This window comes from Exophiala dermatitidis, assembly GCF_000230625.1.
Source record: "Exophiala dermatitidis NIH/UT8656 unplaced genomic scaffold supercont1.4, whole genome shotgun sequence".
NCBI lineage: Eukaryota > Fungi > Ascomycota > Eurotiomycetes > Chaetothyriales > Herpotrichiellaceae > Exophiala > Exophiala dermatitidis.
Genome location: NW_008751649.1, coordinates 2,709,989 through 2,727,176, shown reverse-complemented (window position 1 = coordinate 2,727,176; position 17,188 = coordinate 2,709,989). Strand labels below are relative to the sequence as shown.

Below are 17,188 nucleotides of genomic sequence, written 5' to 3'. Positions count from 1 at the left end.
GCACTCGAAGGCATGACAGCCAACATTGAGCTGCAACGGCATGTACATTTGTAATGTAAAGACTTCGGCACGGATATAAGGCAGAAGAAAAGCTTCTAGACCGCGCAAGCAGTTGCAACAATCACGACATTTGCAAGGCGTTATGGCGTGCTTCGTCCGCCGTGTTGTGTCGTTCGGTAGAACCAGCTGATATTGTTCCGACTGGACGACAATCCCGAAATATAAACAAGGGTAATGATGAAGCATCTGGCAATAGATATGAAAATCCAACAGTGCCGCCAAAAAACATCGTAGAACATTGTACCACAGAAAGGCTTATTTGCAGGCAGAAGAAAATGGTAGAAACCCATCCAAAGAGGGTGGCCGTGATTGGTGCAGGCATAAGCGGCGTGACTTCTGCAGCACACCTCTTGAAGCACGGTCTTGATGTTACCCTCTTCGAAAGGTCAGGGGTCGCAGGAGGTGTATGGCATTTTGATGAAAGGTCAGCGTTGGAGCCCGCATACCCCAATGAAACCCCATCACGCGGTGATTATGAGACAAAACCAGAGCTGGCATATCTCACACCGCCACCGGAGGCCACTGGCGACAAGCTGGAGGAGGTTGAAATCGCACATGCACCCCCTGGACCATGCTACGCGGGGCTCAAGAATAATGTCTCGACGAGATTGATGAGAACTAGCCTCCAAGCATGGCCTGAAGGGACGCCGGATTTTGTGAGCCAGAAGACCGTGGAAGAATATGTCCAAACAATTGCCGATGCTCACGGTGTCTCTCCCGTCGCACAGTACAACACTCGAGTTGAAGAAGTTCGCAAACAAGGCACAGAATGGTACGTGCGGACCACCACGCTGCAGAAATCACCCACATCGTTCGGAGCCCCGCAACTGGCGGAGAGACGTTGGACATTCGACGCCATCGTGGCCGCGTCTGGCCATTACCATATGCCTCGGGTCCCGGACATTCCTGGACTCAAAGACTGGAAACGAGAACATCCGGATCGGGTGTGGCATTCAAAGAGGTATCGAAATCCAGCCGTATTCAAAGACCAGAACATCCTTCTCATAGGCGCTGGAGTATCATCTCTGGACATTGCCAAGGAGTCAAGCTCTACCGCGAACAAGATCTACCAGAGTTCCCGTGGAGGAGCCTTGGATCTCCCTGCCAACCTTTTGCCAGAAAATGCAACCCGGGTGGCCGGGATCAAGGAGTTCAGGCTGACCACAGCCCAGACCGCTGATCCATTGAAATTGCAGCCCATCGCGGGCACTGTCGTTCTTGAGGATGGACAAGAACTGACTGATATTCATTCCGTCGTCCTGTGTACGGGATACATCACTTCGTATCCCTTCCTCTCCCATCTGCATGCCGACACCAGGTCGGCAGAAGAAGCAGATGACTCCGTGCTTGTGACTCGTGAAGGGGAAATGGTACACAACCTGCACAAAGACATATTCTACATTGAGGATCCTTCTCTGGCGTTCGTTGGCGCGCCGTACCACATTGCAACCTTTTCACTTTTCGACTTTCAAGCACAAGTTGTCGCCAGAGTCCTCGCTGGCAAAGCACTGTTGCCGCCGAAAGAGGTCATGCGGGAGGAATACCGACAACGCGTGAAGACGAAGGGATTGGGTAGGAACTTTCACAGCCTTCGAGGAGCCGGCGAGGAACAGAGGTATGTTGCAGACCTAGTCAACTGGATGAATGAAAGCGCCGAACAACTGGGCATAGAGGACAAGATGCAAGGTCATACAGAAGAATGGCATAAAGCAAACATTGACAGAGAAGAACAATTGAAATGGCTGCGAGCGACCAAAACACAAAAGAAAGAGGAGGAGGTGGGTAAAGAATTGGTATCAGCTTGAAGGAGGCATCAAGGCGCGATACACGTGGAAAGTGCTCCCGCTCACCAGAGCCATGTAGCGACTTTGCGATCTGGGAAGCACTAGATTGGGGCAGTCTGTTTATCGAGAGTAGCTGCTCGGAGTCGACTCACTTCAAGTTAGACGTTGAAGAGTGAACATACTACCTAGACAGGACATACTACACTGTATTTCCTGGTCGTGGCCTGGATGAAGTAGGTACGGTTGTCGGACATACAGCCCACCGTAAATCTTGACGCACACATTCTCCAGCTTCACCGTACAAAGCGCTAAACCTAAAGTGGACGCGGGTCCTCTTGCGGTCCAAATTTCTGGTCCTGCAACAAGATCAATCAATACTCCATCTCATCTACGGGAGCGACCAGCATTCATCTTGTTGGCTCTATTACCCCCAGATCAAGCACAGCTCGTAACCTGTCGAACGCAAGGATCTCTCACGAGCACTCGAAGAGGTTCCTCTCCAGCCGCTCTCTTAGCATTCCATTATCTTGTCATCACATCCCACGAAATGCCTCCCAAGCGCATTACCGTCCAGCCAGCACGCCGCTCGGCCAAGCCCCAGGGCTATTTCAGCTCGTTATACCATACGCTGACGTCGGAGGAAAACTCAAGCGTCGTTATCAGTGTCGCCATGTTCGGAGTATGTAACCCTTCGCCTAGAATGTCAGCAGCGCCCGTTCATTAACGCATCCTTTGTAGGCCGCCGTTGCTTTCTTCAGCTCAGAATGGAGCGAGATGCTTCTTCCGGCCTAACTGCCTTATGGCCAGCTGTTTCATCGACCGAATCACCCACCACCCCACTCAATTCCGCCTCGCTCGAAGATTAGAGCTGGATTGAAACCGCAGCTGAGAAGCCACGATGTATTATATCGGTGGCACGAGGAGTGAATGTCCTTGTTGGAAGTCGGATGTATATTACTAGTGTTGTACAGGGGACATATTCAGGAGATGTGATGGCTTTGGTTTGTGTACCTTACCAGTCAAAGCATGCGCCTTTGGGGTTCTTCCCGCCGCTGGGGCAGCGAGGCAGAACGGGGACGGCAAACGACAGCTAGATGCTGTTGCTAGCGGATATGTACAGTGTACCACCGCACTTCCCCTCCAGGGCGTTTGGCCTCTGTATCACTGAGCTCGAGGATAGTTGATGCGGACGTCAAAATGAAGACGACGTGCGTGCCACTTGTCAAAGCAATCCACCCACTCATACGATCACTACGTTATGTGTAGAACTTTGTATGGAGATCTGAAGTCCTTTATATCTGGCCCCTGGTAGGAGTCCTGGATTTTGGTGTGCCAATAGCGCGACATGCACATTGCTTCGTCACCAGACACAGTACAGTCAAAGTAGACGCCCTCATTTGAAAATCATCAATATAAGTTCCAACGCCATAGGCTCCCAACAGACTCGCAGATGAAGCTGAACGCTAGGATGCAGGACGAAATGCTGACGGATACATCCAAAAGATCACCGAACAAGATTCAACTTCCCCTTCGCTATGACAGCCACTCTTGTCCGCTTGGACATGGCTCAGTTGAGCAGATCCATGCACGGTCAAGTTGAATTCTTGCCGCCAGCTACGCTGGTTTACCTGATTTCTGTTGTGCCATAGGAGCTTCCATTCGCATTCGGCATCAACGCCTCTGAGGCACCCTCGGCTTCAGCCTCCAACTGTTCCCGCTTCATGGAGCGGCTCTTAACGTAGGTGAATACGACCAAGACTGCACCCACAAGAACAGCAACTCCCATCAAAATTAGGTTCACAGGAATGGGGTTGCCCTTGAATAGCACCAGTGTTGCGGCGTCGAGTGGGGACTGGAGGAAGTTGAAGAGGCCAGCGAGACATATGATGAGACCGTAGACTTTGCCGAATGTCTGGAAGCCAAAGACCTTGGCAGCATAATCCGACACCGTTGTATAGTAGAAGGGACGGTAGACGACGAAAAGGCATATATTGGCAATTGCGGCCCATACGTACGGCAGGCATCCCAAGATGCCGATCAGCGTGGCCACAACAACCAGGAAGCCCAACGCAAATGGCGTGGACGTGTGATCAAGCAAAGTGCCAATGAAAGGAATGCTTAGGACGCCGCCAAGAGGCAGCGCCACATCGAAGAAGTCGTTGACCATTTTGGCCTTGTGTTCGGAGCCAAGGAGATACCGTTCCTGGGGGCGAATGGTGGCCACAAAGTAGTTGATACGGGTCATTTGTACCACAGTAAAGAGAGTGATGAGCACGAACCAAGGTGACTTGATCTGTTCCCAGGCTGTGTGACCATGCATGGCTCCCCATACGCCTGATTTGCTGTTCTTTGTTTCCTCCCTCTTAGCACGTTTCGTGTTGGTGGTCTTATCGAGCAGGAGGTTAACATCCGAGATAGTACTCTCCCGCCGCTGTCTGTAAGCTAGAAGCTCCTCTTCTGAAAGATCAGGAGGTGTGGGTGCATTTATCTCCTCTTCAGCGTCCTTGACCACCTCGCTAACCGACTTGTACGATTCCTTGGGCATCAAAAACACCTGGGCAAGAAAAATGAACAGAGGTACAACGAGGTAGATGAGGAAGAGACGGTGAGTATTTAGCCTTTTGTTTGTCGATTCGTAGATCAGGCGAAAGACCAGAAATAGTGCCGATGAAGAGTCAAAGGCGCCGGTCAAGAGAGCCAAGATGAGGCCAGAATGTTTTGGGAAGGTGTTGGATAGCTGAAAAGAGGAGATGAAGATGAAAGGACCACCCAAAGCAAGGAAAAAGTAGCCTGGCGTGAAGAGGTCGGCCCGTATTCGCGGGGCAAAGGAGAAGAGGAAGGCTCCCAGCGCCAGGAAAATACTGCCGATGATGCCACAGACACGAGGACCATATCTATCAAGGATGGTCCCGATAGGCAGGGCGGCGACATTCGTCGACACCGCCGCAACCGTGAACATGAAGTTCAGGCGGATCTCCTGCTGGAAACACGGGGAGACATGCTTCTCCACCTCCTCTGGGGTGCAAAGATTTATGAAGACGCCTTCATCGATGAGGACGGGCTTGATCGCTGCATAACCAAAGACGACGCCGGCGGCGAAGAGGCAGTAGATGATAGCTATGACCACCTGGACTATGCGAGAGTAAAGTCAGCGACGGCCCTGCGTCACCCACCATATTTCTGCTGAACTTACCTATACGTTTCTGCTTGGACACCTCCTCGAATTCAAGAGCGGCGTGCACGAGACTTGGCTTTCGGTCGTTCGGAGGAGCCCATTCGGACACAGGGTTGAAGGTCATCCTGTGATGAGAAGAATTGGAGCCTCTTCGCTCTCGATCAAATCCCTCCACCGAGGCAACCCGCGTGAGAGACATGTCGAAATTCTGCAGGACGGCCTCGAGTTGAAAGCGGTGACGGGTTGGAGGCCCCGGACCAGTTCAAAAAGTCTACTGGCTCGATCACGCGGGGCAAAGATCTTGCACCAAATGCGGAGTGACGGCTTGATCCAATGTAGTGAGCGGGGATAAAGGCAACGGCAAGCTGCAGAACTCCGAATACGAGGTGGAAAGTACCAGTCTGAAGTAAGTATGTACAGGGTTATGTGTTGGATGAGAATACAATAAGTGAGCAACAGCAACAGCAGAAGAAGAAGTCAAACTCAGCCCACGACGCCTCCCAGTGAACAGCTCGTCGACGCTCCAGAGCAGCGACCTTGATCGACAGAAACCATGATGATAACGAGATAAGGATGATTTTTCTTTTCCCTTTCAGAGTTGGAGTTGGGCTGGTAGTACCACTAAACCACCCAGGCCAGCCATTTGATTCGCCCGGGAAAGACGTCATACCATGATACAAGGGCTGCGATTTGCTGAAGGACGCCTTGCATTTGGTGGCTGGAGTGGCACTGCACTACTACTACTACTAGTAGTACTAACCTAACATATTAGCAGTAGTACACTGGCACCTGTGACTGGCAGAGGTCGCAACCGATGGTGCGTTACCTAAGCTGAGGTAGGTCCTGCACTGTGCTGTGGCTGGAGCCTGTTTCAATCAGCCTCCTCAGGCTTGGCCTTTCAAGCTGAGCTTGCCAGTGCCAGTGCAGTGGAGGGCTTAGGAGGCGTCACTGCATTGCCGGTCAAACCGCCATCCACGAATCATCCCATGATCCACGTTTCTGCCAACCATAATAATGTCCTCAGTGTCGAAGTTTGAACAGAAGACTGTCTTCTATAATGATCGGTATGAGGCATCGCTCACCACGGTCTGCAGCCATCATCGCCGGCACTACCACCCTAGAGTTCAGCGTGGTGTTCTGTCATCGTGTCCGCGGCTGCACTCGCCGAAATGCTTCACTGGCCACATCCTTTGTTTGTTCGGTGAAACATGGCTAGAGGAAACTGAAAGTCCGCTTATCCACGGCCTTGTCTGAACATGCGCTGAAAGAGCAAATGGAACATCAGAGACGCGTTGGCTTTGTCTGTCTGGCGGCTGCGCGACTCGTCCAAGCATAACCGCCGCCTGAAATAGCCCCCGGCGTTTAGCTCCGAAACGGCTTCACCTCGAACAGAACCATTGACCGCCATTCGTTTTATCTTCATACAAGATCTCCGAGACTGACCAGAAACAGAGACAGTTGTCGTGCGCATGTGTCTTGCCACCGCCCACCACCTGCAGCAAGCTCTGCAGACAATCTCGAAATACTTAAGGCTACATGGAAGCCCGTCGTAAGTCACCTTAGGATAGTCAAGCCGCACACACGACATTCCTTCTGAAAGAAAAGAAGTTGTTGATCTGCAACTGAGCGGCCATTCTTGGGTTTCTGTCCTTTTTGAACCATATTGACTTTGTGCACTCCTTCATTGAAACTTGTACCGACCACTCGGACTCGGCTCGACGCCAACCCACAAACAACCCATCTTTTGTCCGCCTTCGGGCCTCAGGTGTTTGTCTTCTCACTCAAAATACCAATTTCAACTTTCGTTACTCTTTCTTTCAAAATGGGTCCAGATCACGGAGTGCTCGGAGCCACCTTTAAGGCCACCCGAGCCCTCCAGATGGCATCCATGATTGCTGTTATCGGAATCACCGCGAATTTCGTCTCCGAGATGGTTGGGGCTGGCGCAACACCACCGCCAGTTCTGGTCGCAACCTTGAGCATTGTAAGTGTGCCGTGGAACGTTATCGGGCTTCACAAAGGCAGCAGACTGACTTTGTCTAGGTATGCATAGCCGTGCTGTACTGTGCGATTACCCTCATTCTGTACTTCGACAGCATCCTGCCATTTTTGATCAGCACTGGCATTGACTGTCTGTTCTTGATTGCATTGGTTGTCGTCTCGGTGGTGGTTGGCAAACCACTCTCGTACCTCAATTGCAAAGTGCTTGACGAGATCACCAAGGCGACTTCGAGTGCCTACGACTTCACCTCCGCGCTGGGAAATAGTCTGAACAAAGGTGGAGCGGTCAAGTATTCAATGTGGATCGGTACTTCCAAAGCCACTTGTCTGGAGATGAAGTCGATCTGGGGACTCAGTATCGCTCTGTGGTAGGTCGGAGATCCCTCCCAAACAGAGGCATATGGCGTGGCCGGCATAACTGACGTGGTGCTTTTCATTCTAGTATTCTCTTCACATTTTCCGCAGTCAGCACTGTGTGCTTGTGGAAGAGGACCAAACAGCCGGCGCCCGACAAGACGGCTGCTTGAGCTGAAGCCAGAGTGCCGAGGATATTATTCATGCAGGACACGTCAGAGCATCGGTCGGATTGATTACTGCGGGCAACAGATTCGACATTATTAACTCCACAGTGCCAGCACATAAAACGCCCACACAAACCTAATTAACTGGGACGGAGAGGGTGAAATCTGCGAGGTCCTGCTGATTGCTACAGTACATGGACCGGGCTGTGAAGTGACTTTGTTTATTCGGGTGTTCGGAGTGTAGGAGGTCCCCAGGCCGGGATGGAACTGTTTTTGGTTGGGCATTTGGGCATCAGGCCGGACCAGATGGCCCACTGCAGGGTGGGTGTGGGAGTGGATTGGCTTCAAGATAGCTGGACTGCTGCAGAGAAGAACCAGCCCATGGTGTAACTCGGTCCGCTGCATGGATTTGCTGTGCCAGCGTCCTGGGCCAAGTAACCATCCCCGGTTGAGATGTGTCGAGTAATGATAGGTTGGACATGGCTAGTTTCATGCAGACGAATTCCTGTCCACTGAGTTCAAGTTTCTGATGCAGACCATTCCTAATTTCCTATTCTCGAGATTCCTTCTGCAGCTGTGTTCTGCAGCTGTGCCAGTAGCTTCAGTTGTATCAGGTATCAGGCCCCACTAGCACTAGGCAAGCATAATGCAAGCGGGTACAAGGAATGGAATGGCAAACATCATGAGAACGAGCCAACAGTGTTGTCGGCTTGCTTACAAAAAGTAAGGTCGGGCCACCACCAGGCTCGTGTTTGTACGACTTGATAAGTGCACTGCTTACCCGGTGCTCAGCATAAAGCCCAATTCGGGAAGAAAGTGATAGCAGCACCGCAGCCATGAAAGGAGGACCGAGAGTGGCGACATTTTAGAAGCCATGAGACTCATCAGCCATTCAGCTACCAAGCCCGCAAAAAGCGGTCAGACAAGAATCCTGCCAGTGCTGCATAGTAACACACTGCAGGGTTGTCAGTTCCAATGCCAATCATCAGAGTCGACCCTCGAACTCGTGGGCTGTCCAGCTGCCAGGCCCTGGTTGTGTCCTCACGTGGCAGTGACAGAGCTTCGTACAACTGACAGGGCAACACTGTGCAGTTTTCTGTCGGCCAGAAAAGCAAGGTGGCTCAATGTCAAACATACATCACGTCCGCCTCTCGTGGGACAGAGCAATAGAAACAGAAAGGCTGGTTGCGAGAATGGGGGCTTGGTGACGGCAGGCAAAAGTTTACCTCCAGGCATGTCAGTTAAGCGGGCTGATTCCGAACCGTCCGCTCGGAACCAGCGGCTGTCACACAGGCAGCCGGCAGGGATATGGGCGCTCAGACCTTGAATGAAAGGGAGGCACACAAGATTTGACACGGTGTGTGTGTGCACTGGAAAGCCTGCGAGTGTCAGAAGCAGGTAGCCAGCCTGCCCGTAGTGAGCGGGATATAAAAACCTCAACCAAATTGCTGGAACCGAGTTGCCGGGAGTGTTGGGATCAACCACTAAAACTGCCCTAGTTTCGTAGTAGTACAGCAAGTGATCCTCCACCTTCAAGTTACGTACAGTTCAAGTTTGTGGGCCACTTCTACGGCCTAGTTGCTGGAATTAATCCATCGCTTAGACGTCCAAGTTCCACTCGAATCCCTTCTCCGAGCAACAGTATGTGCTTAGTAGTGGTGGTAGGGGATTGTAACCCCGAGCTCTCCCAAGTCACGTAGCTGTATATCGGATCTTCGAATGCTGCTTCAGGACTCTGTTACCCGGTACGTCGTAGCGCGCCATCCACTCTTTTTGCTTTTCGGTACGAACCAGGGCCCGAGTCGCTCGCTGGCAGGGAGGAGGGTTGTAGTTCGAGACTTCAAGTTGTCAATACCGCAGGTAGGTTGGAGTAAAAGAAGGCATCTCACTGACTCTTGCCATGCTGGTAGAAGCCACCTTGGGCTTGCATGCATACCTAGAAATTCCTTCGCATGCTGAAAGCTTCAATTCCTGTCTATGTCGATGCCTGAGTCTCGGGCATCTTCACCTTGTACGTGCCTTTCGGTGCACCCAAGTACAGAGTAAGAACAGTAAGAACTAGCCCGGCCTGTGGCGTCTCTCGCTGTGCATCACGCAGCTGAGCCCAGCCAGATTGCAAACATAAGAGTCCCTGGTTCCAAGCTGCTGGGACGGCGGATGCTCTGCAGCGGTACTACTACAATTGTAAGGACATTATTGGTTTTAGTTAAGGCCGGTGCCCGAGTCGCCTGCAGAAGGGGGGATGTTTAGGCTGATTCATGGGCTGCACCTCGGCAGCCACTAGTACAATACTATCAGTGTTTGTCTCCATCCCGGCAGTTCTAAGAATATTTCGTTGAGGGGGTTTTTTCCGCGTCGTAGCCACACTGAATACTACCTAAAGCGATGCTAGACGCGCATTATTGAAACAGAAGGAGAAAGCAATAGCAATTGGCAGCAACAGTGGCAGTGGGAAGCGGGCTTCCCTCCTATAACATGCATAAATCCAAGAACTACTGTGTACAATGCAGTGCCAGTGCAGGACTCGGAGTCGTGGTGGTGTCCATTTTCCACTGGCACTGTACAGTATCGCTTCTGAGGTTCCACCGCTGCATCCTTCACCCTTGATCCCTCCCACTGCAGCTCCCCTTCAGGCCTGATCCTGACCCCTGCCCATGCTCTGGCTCCATGATCCTTCCATCCATCCACCGGAAACTGAAATCTCTGCATTACTACCGTACCCAGCAGTTTGGTCCAGGCTGGAAACCAAACAGTTCGGCAGACGGATGATTTGTCGTTCATCTGCAGAAAGTACTTGCTATAGACTTTAGTTTGACATGGTCGGGCCACGGACCGCCAACATCTACACTTTCCATCCGATCTTGCCTTATCACATGCCGTGTGTACGCATCCTGTGTTGCTGGTTGTCCCTAACGCCCCGTTCCAACCTAAGGTACAGTAGGGCACTGCTAGCACAGTCATGGTATCCAGATTTTTCTCCCCTGCCGGCAGCCGTTGCCGTTGATGATCCACTCCTCCATCGTCTCGTCCACCCGAAGCTGTGGTTCTTTCGCTCCATCTTGCACCGGTCGACTCTCCGTTCGTCTGTCCGGTCGTCTGCCTCCGGCTCAAAGCGAATTTAGCTGCTTCTACTAGGCACCCTGGGCCCTCGCGATATACAACGTACCGTGCGGTGGGAATCCTTCCTGGGTAATTCCTAACTTAATTCTCTGCACGGAATGCCGCTCTTCGTCATGTCCACTCACAATCACGTCCTATCATGAAAGTTACCGTGACCTCGAGTCTCCCCATCGCCAAGTGAAGAGACTGCCAGTGTTTGTACCTAGACGGCCGCATCCACCCTGGCGTCCTGTCCCTGTCAATGCCGCACTCATTATTGCTCCCACAGAGCCTTCATCTCGGGTCTTTTCCTGTCCCCTACTAGTAGGAGTCGATCCCACCAGCCATCAGTTTTCCTTCACCTCAACTCTCTCGTTACTATCCCGGGTCTCTCGCGTGTTCTGACCGACCGACTGGAACCCGTTTCTCCCGAATTTCTCTACGCTGCCTCAAGCCCCTCGATCCGATTCGCCACCATCCTCGTTGTCCTCAAGAAAATTTCCGATCAGCTGGGCCTGACAAGCCTCAAGCTATCGACCTGTGCCCTATCGGGTCTCTTCGAAGATTAACCCATCCTTACCACAATCCCAACGTACTGGTTCTTCATGTTCACCGGTGCCAAGTGGGTTGTCGACATCTGACAGCTGTCAGTGCGGCCCCGTTCACCGTCCTGGATGTCTGTTGTAATAACCTCCGGGCTGGCCTCCGCTTCGACACAACTAGGCAGGTAAACCCATCCGAGTCCACTGTGGTCCGCTTGTCTTCGAAAACCTGTCAGTGCTTCTTCCACACCAACTGGTCGACACTGCACCCCACCTCAACCAACGGAACGAGGGCTTGGTTTCTGGGACTATCGTCTCTACCGCAATCCATTCCCATTTTGTTTTCGTTCCCAAATCCGTTTCCAGTTTTCAACTACTGAATACTCTATACTTGTCCCATCCACCACCTGTGGCCGACCATTATATCGTTCTTGCTCTGGGACATGAAATCTATCATCTGCTGAATTTTACTCCTTCAGAAGTACACCCGAGCTCTATTGTCTTTACAGTGGATGGCCATGCATTTGAAGCCATGAGCTACTTCGACAAGGATATGGAGAATCTAAACCACGATGCCATCATCCCTGTCGATGAACAGTATGCACGATATCAATTTACAGAAGATGGAAGAGACGATGGGTCTTCGGCCTATTCGGTAGCCTCTTCTGCCCACAACTTTCGAGTCGAGAATGGTCGGCGCTATCACGATTACAAGGACGGCCACCCCTTTCCCTACGACGAAGTCTCGGAGGAGAATGAGATCGTCCTTCACGAGATGTGTCTGCTCCTTCTCGACAATAAATATTTCCTTTCTCCCATCGATGAATCTTCTCTCCGGTGTGTTGCAGATGTGGGCACAGGTTTAGGTCTCTGGGCTGAGGGAGTGGCTGAGAGGTACCCCGACACGCAGGTGGTCGGCATTGACACTGCACCTCAGCCAAGGACCACCTTTCCCAACCTGACGCACATCATGTTTGATGCCACGGAGGAATGGGTTCTCGACGACCCGAATATGAAGTTCGATCTGGTCCACATCAGATCTTTGTTCGTTGGTGTCAAAGACTGGGAGGCCTTGTATAAACAATGTTTTGAGTACGTTGTGCCCACCAATCTACAATTTCCATCGTTTTGAGTCTGTCGAGGTTTCGGCTATGCTATTGCCAGAATTTGTCTTCGCGCTCTAGCACAAGAAGATGCGGCTCTAGATCTTGGCTGTTTGTCATACAGCCCATGCCTCTCAGTTTACTTGTTTCCCGTTCTTCGTTTGCCTTTCTTACCACGATCACCACTATCGAGTAGCCTATTTCTGCTCTTTCTGATAGCTAATTATGAACAGGAACATGAATTCCGGCGCATGGATCGAACAGATGGAGGTCGAAATTGACGCTCTCACGGACGACGAGGAAATCCTACCGGGCAGTCAGATCAAAGCATTGTGTGATTTCAGCAAAGAAATGTCCAGGGCAGCAGGAAGAGACTTCCAGATATCAACGGTCATGAAGAAAAAGATCGAAGAAGCAGGTTTTGTGGACGTCCAAGAACAGAGACTCAAGCTGCCTCTTGGGCCCTGGCCTACGGACCCCAAGCTGAAAGATGTTGGACGGTTCTATGAACGATTCTACAAGACCGGTTTACAAGGCTGGCTTTTGCAGATTTGCACCAGGTCCATGGGGGTAAGCAGTAGCCGACAAAAATTTTGTTTGTGTCAATCATAACTAACATTCTAAATAGTGGACGGTCGACCAGGTCAACGACGCCTGCATCAAGGCTTTCCAGGAGATCAACTCACGAAAACAACACTTTTACTTTCCTCTGTAAGCTAGCGGGTCGTCTCCTTATTTTGCCGAAAAGGGTGCTGATTGTCTTTGTCAGTGTCATTGTCATAGGGCGGAAGCCCTGATCGAAGTTTCTCGTCTCAACTCTCAAGACGAAAAGTCGTTCCGTCGACCCCCGTCTCCTCCTCATATACTGTTCCGGCTTGACCTCCATCCTCATTATGCAGCGTTTAACATGGCCACCGGTTTTTGGCCTGGTAGAAGAGAAAGGAAACAACGGAGCACAGAACCACAATAGAGGCGTTGGGGGTGGGATGATTTCAGAAGAGCGGCTATTACGGCCGGCAAAAGGAAGTTCAATGTTGCTTGAACACAATACAACACCAAAGCTGGCATCACACCGCACCGCACCTGTTCCGTCAAACGGTGGTGTCCATCCGTCTAGCGAGCATTCACCGGCCTTCAGTGCTGGTTTCTCCTGTCGCCGCTCGAAACCCCAGATGTTGCGCGGCCTCGGGGAGTTCTGCTTGCGAATTGAGAGAAGACTCAGGCCCGAGCCACCAACTGGCAGTCAGGACAAGGAAGACTCTCGTACGTTGGCAACTTACGACGGAAGATAGATTTACGTCTTAATTTTCGTCCCGGTACCGATATCCACATTTGCCACCACGACTATACTGATAGCACCATAGGAAGCCGTCCTAGGATTCGAACTGCATTTACGAAGGAAATCATCTTGGATACTCGCCCTCTTGGTTCCGAGGATACTCAGGCCTTCAAATTTCACCATTCGGGGTTATTGGACAAGAGACTCCCCGGCAGGAGATAGGAAGAGACTGGAAATTATCCGCATATAATATACAATCCCCTGCCAGCACATAGCGCGGTCTACTACTTTTTTGGGGGGACTCGGACATTTATCCGATTTCTTGACAGCTGAATGCTCATGGGCTTCCTTTAGCCCGGCGGTCAGACTCTCGGAACTTTGACCAAAGTGCAGTTTGAGGACAGGACCCAGGTACTAGGGGGGACATGAACTGCACTGGCAGCTGGGAATGAAAACTTTCAATCATACAAACAAGCATGTATACAGGGGTCATATATATATATATATTGATAAGGCACCTACCTACCCTCTTGCATTTGGATCCGCTGCACCCCATCTACCTAGGTAGAAAGGTAGTGTTCCTCCTATCTCATTGCAACGTCCTACAGTACTAGCATTCTAAGTTCCCCAAAAAAACTAAAAAAAAGAAAAACTCCCAAATCCTTACCTAGGTATTCTTAGTTCAGGCATAATAAGTTAAGGCATCCCATCCATCTCGGCTCGATTCTTCAGGGCATAATAGTTTGATCGGTATTATGCAATAATCCTGTCCCGTATTGCTGTGGGGCTCAAGTTAGGCACACCTGGATTCCTGGGTACATTGTAGGAAGGTATTCCAAATCATTTATATTCCCGACCCGCAGCGGGAGCGGATGCACCGCTGTGCAGGTACTAACTGGTAAGGAGCCGACTGTTCTATGTACTGTACTGAGGTAGGTACTCACTCTTCTTCTGTCTCAGAGATTCAGTCATACAGGACCTACCTAATCATGGCCCTTTGTCCCCATCTGATCTGCTTGAAATCTACAAACAAGCTGAATACTGTCTGTAGTTGTAGGTAAGTACCTTATCCCGTGTCCATGAGGTCAGTCAGTGTCGCTGCAGGGGCACTGGCATTGAAAGATCAAGTCGTTGCTGCTTTAGAGCCATTCAATTGACCCCTTGTCGTATCAACCGAATGGCGAGAAAAGCCGTCTTCAATGGGACAAGCGTGACTGAGCTTTCTGCGCTGCACTGGCAGTTGGTGCCTTGCCAAGCTTTTCTTCAACGCGGGGAAAAAGCGAGCCTGACCAGTGGGCTACACCGAGTTTAGAACAGAATGACGAAATGGACTGTAGCGAGCAGCCAGTGAAATCATCGCTACAGTGCAGTGCTGTCGACTTCAAGTTCGCCAAATCCTCGGAGCTTACCTGGCGGCATGCCAACTGCAGTGCTTCCAAATACTGAATCTTATCTGCAGTAGTGCGAGGTCTAGTTCGAGTCGTAGGTAAGGTACTATTGTGTAGAATCATCACAATTCCGCGGACCAAGCCAGAGTGGCATTGTGGTCACGCTGGACGAGATACCGGTACCTATAGACTGGAGCCGAGAGTATTTTTCATCTCGACCACTGCGTCGGGGACTTTGTGCTGTGCTGTAGGTACCTAGGTAGTACATGATTGGCGAAAAGCAAAGCAGTCAGTAGGAGTGAATCACAGCACAGCACCGCATACAAGATAAAATCAACCTAAACGTCGCTCCAATTTCATCTTTCTTTTTGTATTCCATTCACACAGTCTTCAAACCACATCCACTTGCATCTCTTTCTTCTTCGCGTCTCAATCCTGCAATCTCACGTTCCCTGTAACATCTCGTCCACTACCACTCACTGCAAACGCAGCAACTACCGCTCGACTACCATGGCTCCGTACGAAGGGCAATGCCACTGCGGCCAAACCGCATGGACGGTGGAAATCCCCGAAGAAAAGCACATCCTCTGCCACTGCGGCGCCTGCAAGATCCTCGGCGGCGGCGAATTCACCCTCAACCAAGTCATTCCAAAGTCCAACTTTAAGTTGACAAAGGGCGATCTCAAGGTGTACACTTACAAGGGAGATTCCGGTAAGTTTAAACCAACCCACGGGGAAGAACCACCATGGCACCATCTACTGTCTCACGACAAGAAAACTGACCGACCACGACGATTGTCTACAGGCAACTCGGTCGACTGCTACATGTGTCCTAACTGCGGGGCGAGTCCGTATCATCATCAGCATGTCATGGGTAAGTTTGACCACACCACAACTTGAATGTCTCCTGTGATCGCAACGCAGGTTAGGTGGGCGCAAGTTAGTGCCTGGTTCAGCGTTATGCTAACGCCGAATACCAAGGTCCCGACACCATTGTCATTCGTACGGGTTTGCTCAAAGGAAGTGACAAGTGGGGAAAGCCGGCTGCCGAAATCTTTGACAAGTTGCGTCCCAGCTGGCTTCCTCAGACGGGAGATGCTAGCTTTCCTGCGGCACCTCCGTCTTGAACGCAACGTGAGCAGAGCAGACTGGAGTTGATTCCCACCACCCTAGCAGGCTGTTGTTGGGCATTAATTCGGTGAAGACTGGTCGAGCTACTGTAACCTGGCAGCGAGGTAGATGTCTCGGTCAATCAGTCATCCGTCAGTCAATTAATCACTGCGACAGTTCCTGTGCTCTATGCTTAGGCAAATATGAACTTATTCTGGTGGAGAAAGGAATGAATTGCTCTTGCTCACATTACTGGGAACTCTGGACCTTCTCAGAATCAAAGTCAGACCAGATGAGCGGGAATCCAGACAGACCTACCCCATTCTTTTCTTCACCCAGTTTCCTTCTTTTTATGCACCGGGGGCGTGGAAAAATCCTCATCTACTCGACGTTTCAGTACTCGACGTTTCCGGCAAGGCAGGCTTTGTTTCTCGCTTTGAACCGATCAAGTGAAATGTCCTCTCACTGCAGTCGCTCCCAAAGCCACATTGTGACATTTGATATCTGCAAGTTCTATTCGTGTATCGTCCACCTTATTACCCTGGACCATGCATGCATGCCTTGAGAGTCCTCCAAAGCTCTAGCATCATTGTAGACCACTGCAGACGAGTCCATCTTGCCAGCACTCTCAGTGATAGTATTAACATTGATAACTAGACACTTCGAAAACATTCTCTTCCCGACATGTCGATCAAACTCGAATAGTTGATCAGATTCAGACTCAGACTCAGCTTCGCATTGGACTTGTATCTAGGTAGGTACAGAGTGTTAGAGTACCCAAGGGTGCAGTCAAGTTGACGAAACCCCAGAACCCAGGTTCCAGGTTGCAGCCTCTCAGTCCAAGGCTCCAGCTTAGCCCAGCTCATTGCATCTCCGTCCATCCCACTGGCATCACCTTGGCTTCAGTTCCGATCAAGCCAACCTTATTCTTCAGTGGCAGCAATCAATTCATTCATTTCTTTTCGTCCATCAACTTGAACTCAAGGCAACCAGCCAGCCAGCCAATCTCGACCATCTCACTCTTTCCCGTCTTCAACCCTTGGATTCGCCAACCCTACCTACCCATTTGACCAAACAGTCCCAGTCCCAGTCCCAGTCCCAGTCCCAGTCCCAGTCCCAGTCCCAG

The 17,188-nt window shown here is 51.0% G+C and overlaps 7 protein-coding genes across 9 annotated transcripts; 6 read left to right on the top strand and 1 right to left on the bottom strand.

The window, feature by feature from the left end:
- Positions 1-259: 259 nt before the first annotated feature.
- Positions 260-2,135, top strand: HMPREF1120_05296 (dimethylaniline monooxygenase (N-oxide forming)). Its single transcript, XM_009159465.1, has one exon. The coding sequence runs from the start codon at positions 336-338 to the stop codon at positions 1,863-1,865; it is 1,530 nt and encodes a 509-aa protein (XP_009157713.1). The 5' UTR covers positions 260-335; the 3' UTR covers positions 1,866-2,135.
- A 49-nt stretch (positions 2,136-2,184) lies between these two features.
- Positions 2,185-3,277, top strand: HMPREF1120_05295 (uncharacterized protein). Its single transcript, XM_009159464.1, has 2 exons — positions 2,185-2,523; positions 2,583-3,277. The coding sequence occupies exons 1-2, from the start codon at positions 2,392-2,394 to the stop codon at positions 2,634-2,636; spliced, it is 186 nt and encodes a 61-aa protein (XP_009157712.1). The 5' UTR covers positions 2,185-2,391; the 3' UTR covers positions 2,637-3,277.
- On the bottom strand, positions 3,118-9,710 carry HMPREF1120_05292 (MFS transporter, LAT3 family, solute carrier family 43, member 3). The gene is made up of 5 exons (XM_009159461.1): positions 9,435-9,710; positions 7,210-9,379; positions 7,054-7,119; positions 5,038-6,993; positions 3,118-4,976 (listed from the first exon to the last, which is right to left on the bottom strand). The coding sequence occupies exons 4-5, from the start codon at positions 5,216-5,218 to the stop codon at positions 3,469-3,471; spliced, it is 1,689 nt and encodes a 562-aa protein (XP_009157709.1). The 5' UTR covers positions 5,219-6,993; positions 7,054-7,119; positions 7,210-9,379; positions 9,435-9,710; the 3' UTR covers positions 3,118-3,468.
- Positions 6,005-8,049, top strand: HMPREF1120_05294 (uncharacterized protein). Its single transcript, XM_009159463.1, has 3 exons — positions 6,005-7,003; positions 7,063-7,388; positions 7,463-8,049. Exons 1-3 carry the CDS (start codon positions 6,842-6,844, stop codon positions 7,545-7,547), a joined length of 573 nt encoding a protein of 190 aa, XP_009157711.1. The 5' UTR covers positions 6,005-6,841; the 3' UTR covers positions 7,548-8,049.
- HMPREF1120_05293 (uncharacterized protein) lies at positions 8,269-9,079 on the top strand. The gene has a single exon (XM_009159462.1). It carries the CDS (start codon positions 8,416-8,418, stop codon positions 8,866-8,868), a length of 453 nt encoding a protein of 150 aa, XP_009157710.1. The 5' UTR covers positions 8,269-8,415; the 3' UTR covers positions 8,869-9,079.
- Positions 9,711-10,509: 799 nt separating the features above from the next.
- Positions 10,510-14,195, top strand: HMPREF1120_05291. 3 transcript variants are annotated; one of them, XM_009159459.1, is made up of 5 exons: positions 10,510-12,274; positions 12,519-12,855; positions 12,914-12,996; positions 13,055-13,548; positions 13,650-14,195. In XM_009159459.1, exons 1-4 carry the CDS (start codon positions 11,715-11,717, stop codon positions 13,080-13,082), a joined length of 1,008 nt encoding a protein of 335 aa, XP_009157707.1. In that variant the 5' UTR covers positions 10,510-11,714; the 3' UTR covers positions 13,083-13,548; positions 13,650-14,195. The 3 variants fall into 3 exon arrangements, with proteins under 3 accessions (XP_009157707.1, XP_009157708.1, XP_009157706.1); XM_009159460.1 differs by having other exon boundaries at positions 13,055-13,601; XM_009159458.1 differs by having other exon boundaries at positions 13,055-14,195.
- Positions 14,196-15,083: 888 nt separating this feature from the next.
- HMPREF1120_05290 (uncharacterized protein) lies at positions 15,084-16,789 on the top strand. The gene is made up of 3 exons (XM_009159457.1): positions 15,084-15,664; positions 15,758-15,826; positions 15,934-16,789. The coding sequence occupies exons 1-3, from the start codon at positions 15,463-15,465 to the stop codon at positions 16,077-16,079; spliced, it is 417 nt and encodes a 138-aa protein (XP_009157705.1). The 5' UTR covers positions 15,084-15,462; the 3' UTR covers positions 16,080-16,789.
- Positions 16,790-17,188: the final 399 nt, after the last annotated feature.

Coding starts and splice junctions, on each gene's coding strand:
- HMPREF1120_05291 (XM_009159459.1), top strand. CDS start 11,715: ATGAGCTACTTCGACAAGGATATGGAGAATCTAAACCACGATGCCATC. Junction 12,275..12,518: donor TTGTATAAACAATGTTTTGA/GTACGTTGTGCC, acceptor AATTATGAACAG/GAACATGAATTCCGGCGCAT. Junction 12,997..13,054: donor CAACACTTTTACTTTCCTCT/GTAAGCTAGCGG, acceptor TGTCTTTGTCAG/TGTCATTGTCATAGGGCGGA.
- HMPREF1120_05294 (XM_009159463.1), top strand. CDS start 6,842: ATGGGTCCAGATCACGGAGTGCTCGGAGCCACCTTTAAGGCCACCCGA. Junction 7,004..7,062: donor TGGTCGCAACCTTGAGCATT/GTAAGTGTGCCG, acceptor GACTTTGTCTAG/GTATGCATAGCCGTGCTGTA. Junction 7,389..7,462: donor GGACTCAGTATCGCTCTGTG/GTAGGTCGGAGA, acceptor TTTTCATTCTAG/TATTCTCTTCACATTTTCCG.
- HMPREF1120_05295 (XM_009159464.1), top strand. CDS start 2,392: ATGCCTCCCAAGCGCATTACCGTCCAGCCAGCACGCCGCTCGGCCAAG. Junction 2,524..2,582: donor TCAGTGTCGCCATGTTCGGA/GTATGTAACCCT, acceptor CATCCTTTGTAG/GCCGCCGTTGCTTTCTTCAG.
- HMPREF1120_05293 (XM_009159462.1), top strand. CDS start 8,416: ATGAGACTCATCAGCCATTCAGCTACCAAGCCCGCAAAAAGCGGTCAG.
- HMPREF1120_05290 (XM_009159457.1), top strand. CDS start 15,463: ATGGCTCCGTACGAAGGGCAATGCCACTGCGGCCAAACCGCATGGACG. Junction 15,665..15,757: donor CACTTACAAGGGAGATTCCG/GTAAGTTTAAAC, acceptor GATTGTCTACAG/GCAACTCGGTCGACTGCTAC. Junction 15,827..15,933: donor TCATCATCAGCATGTCATGG/GTAAGTTTGACC, acceptor CCGAATACCAAG/GTCCCGACACCATTGTCATT.
- HMPREF1120_05296 (XM_009159465.1), top strand. CDS start 336: ATGGTAGAAACCCATCCAAAGAGGGTGGCCGTGATTGGTGCAGGCATA.
- HMPREF1120_05292 (XM_009159461.1), bottom strand. CDS start 5,218: ATGTCTCTCACGCGGGTTGCCTCGGTGGAGGGATTTGATCGAGAGCGA. Junction 4,977..5,037: donor GTCCAAGCAGAAACGTATAG/GTAAGTTCAGCA, acceptor ACTCTCGCATAG/TCCAGGTGGTCATAGCTATC.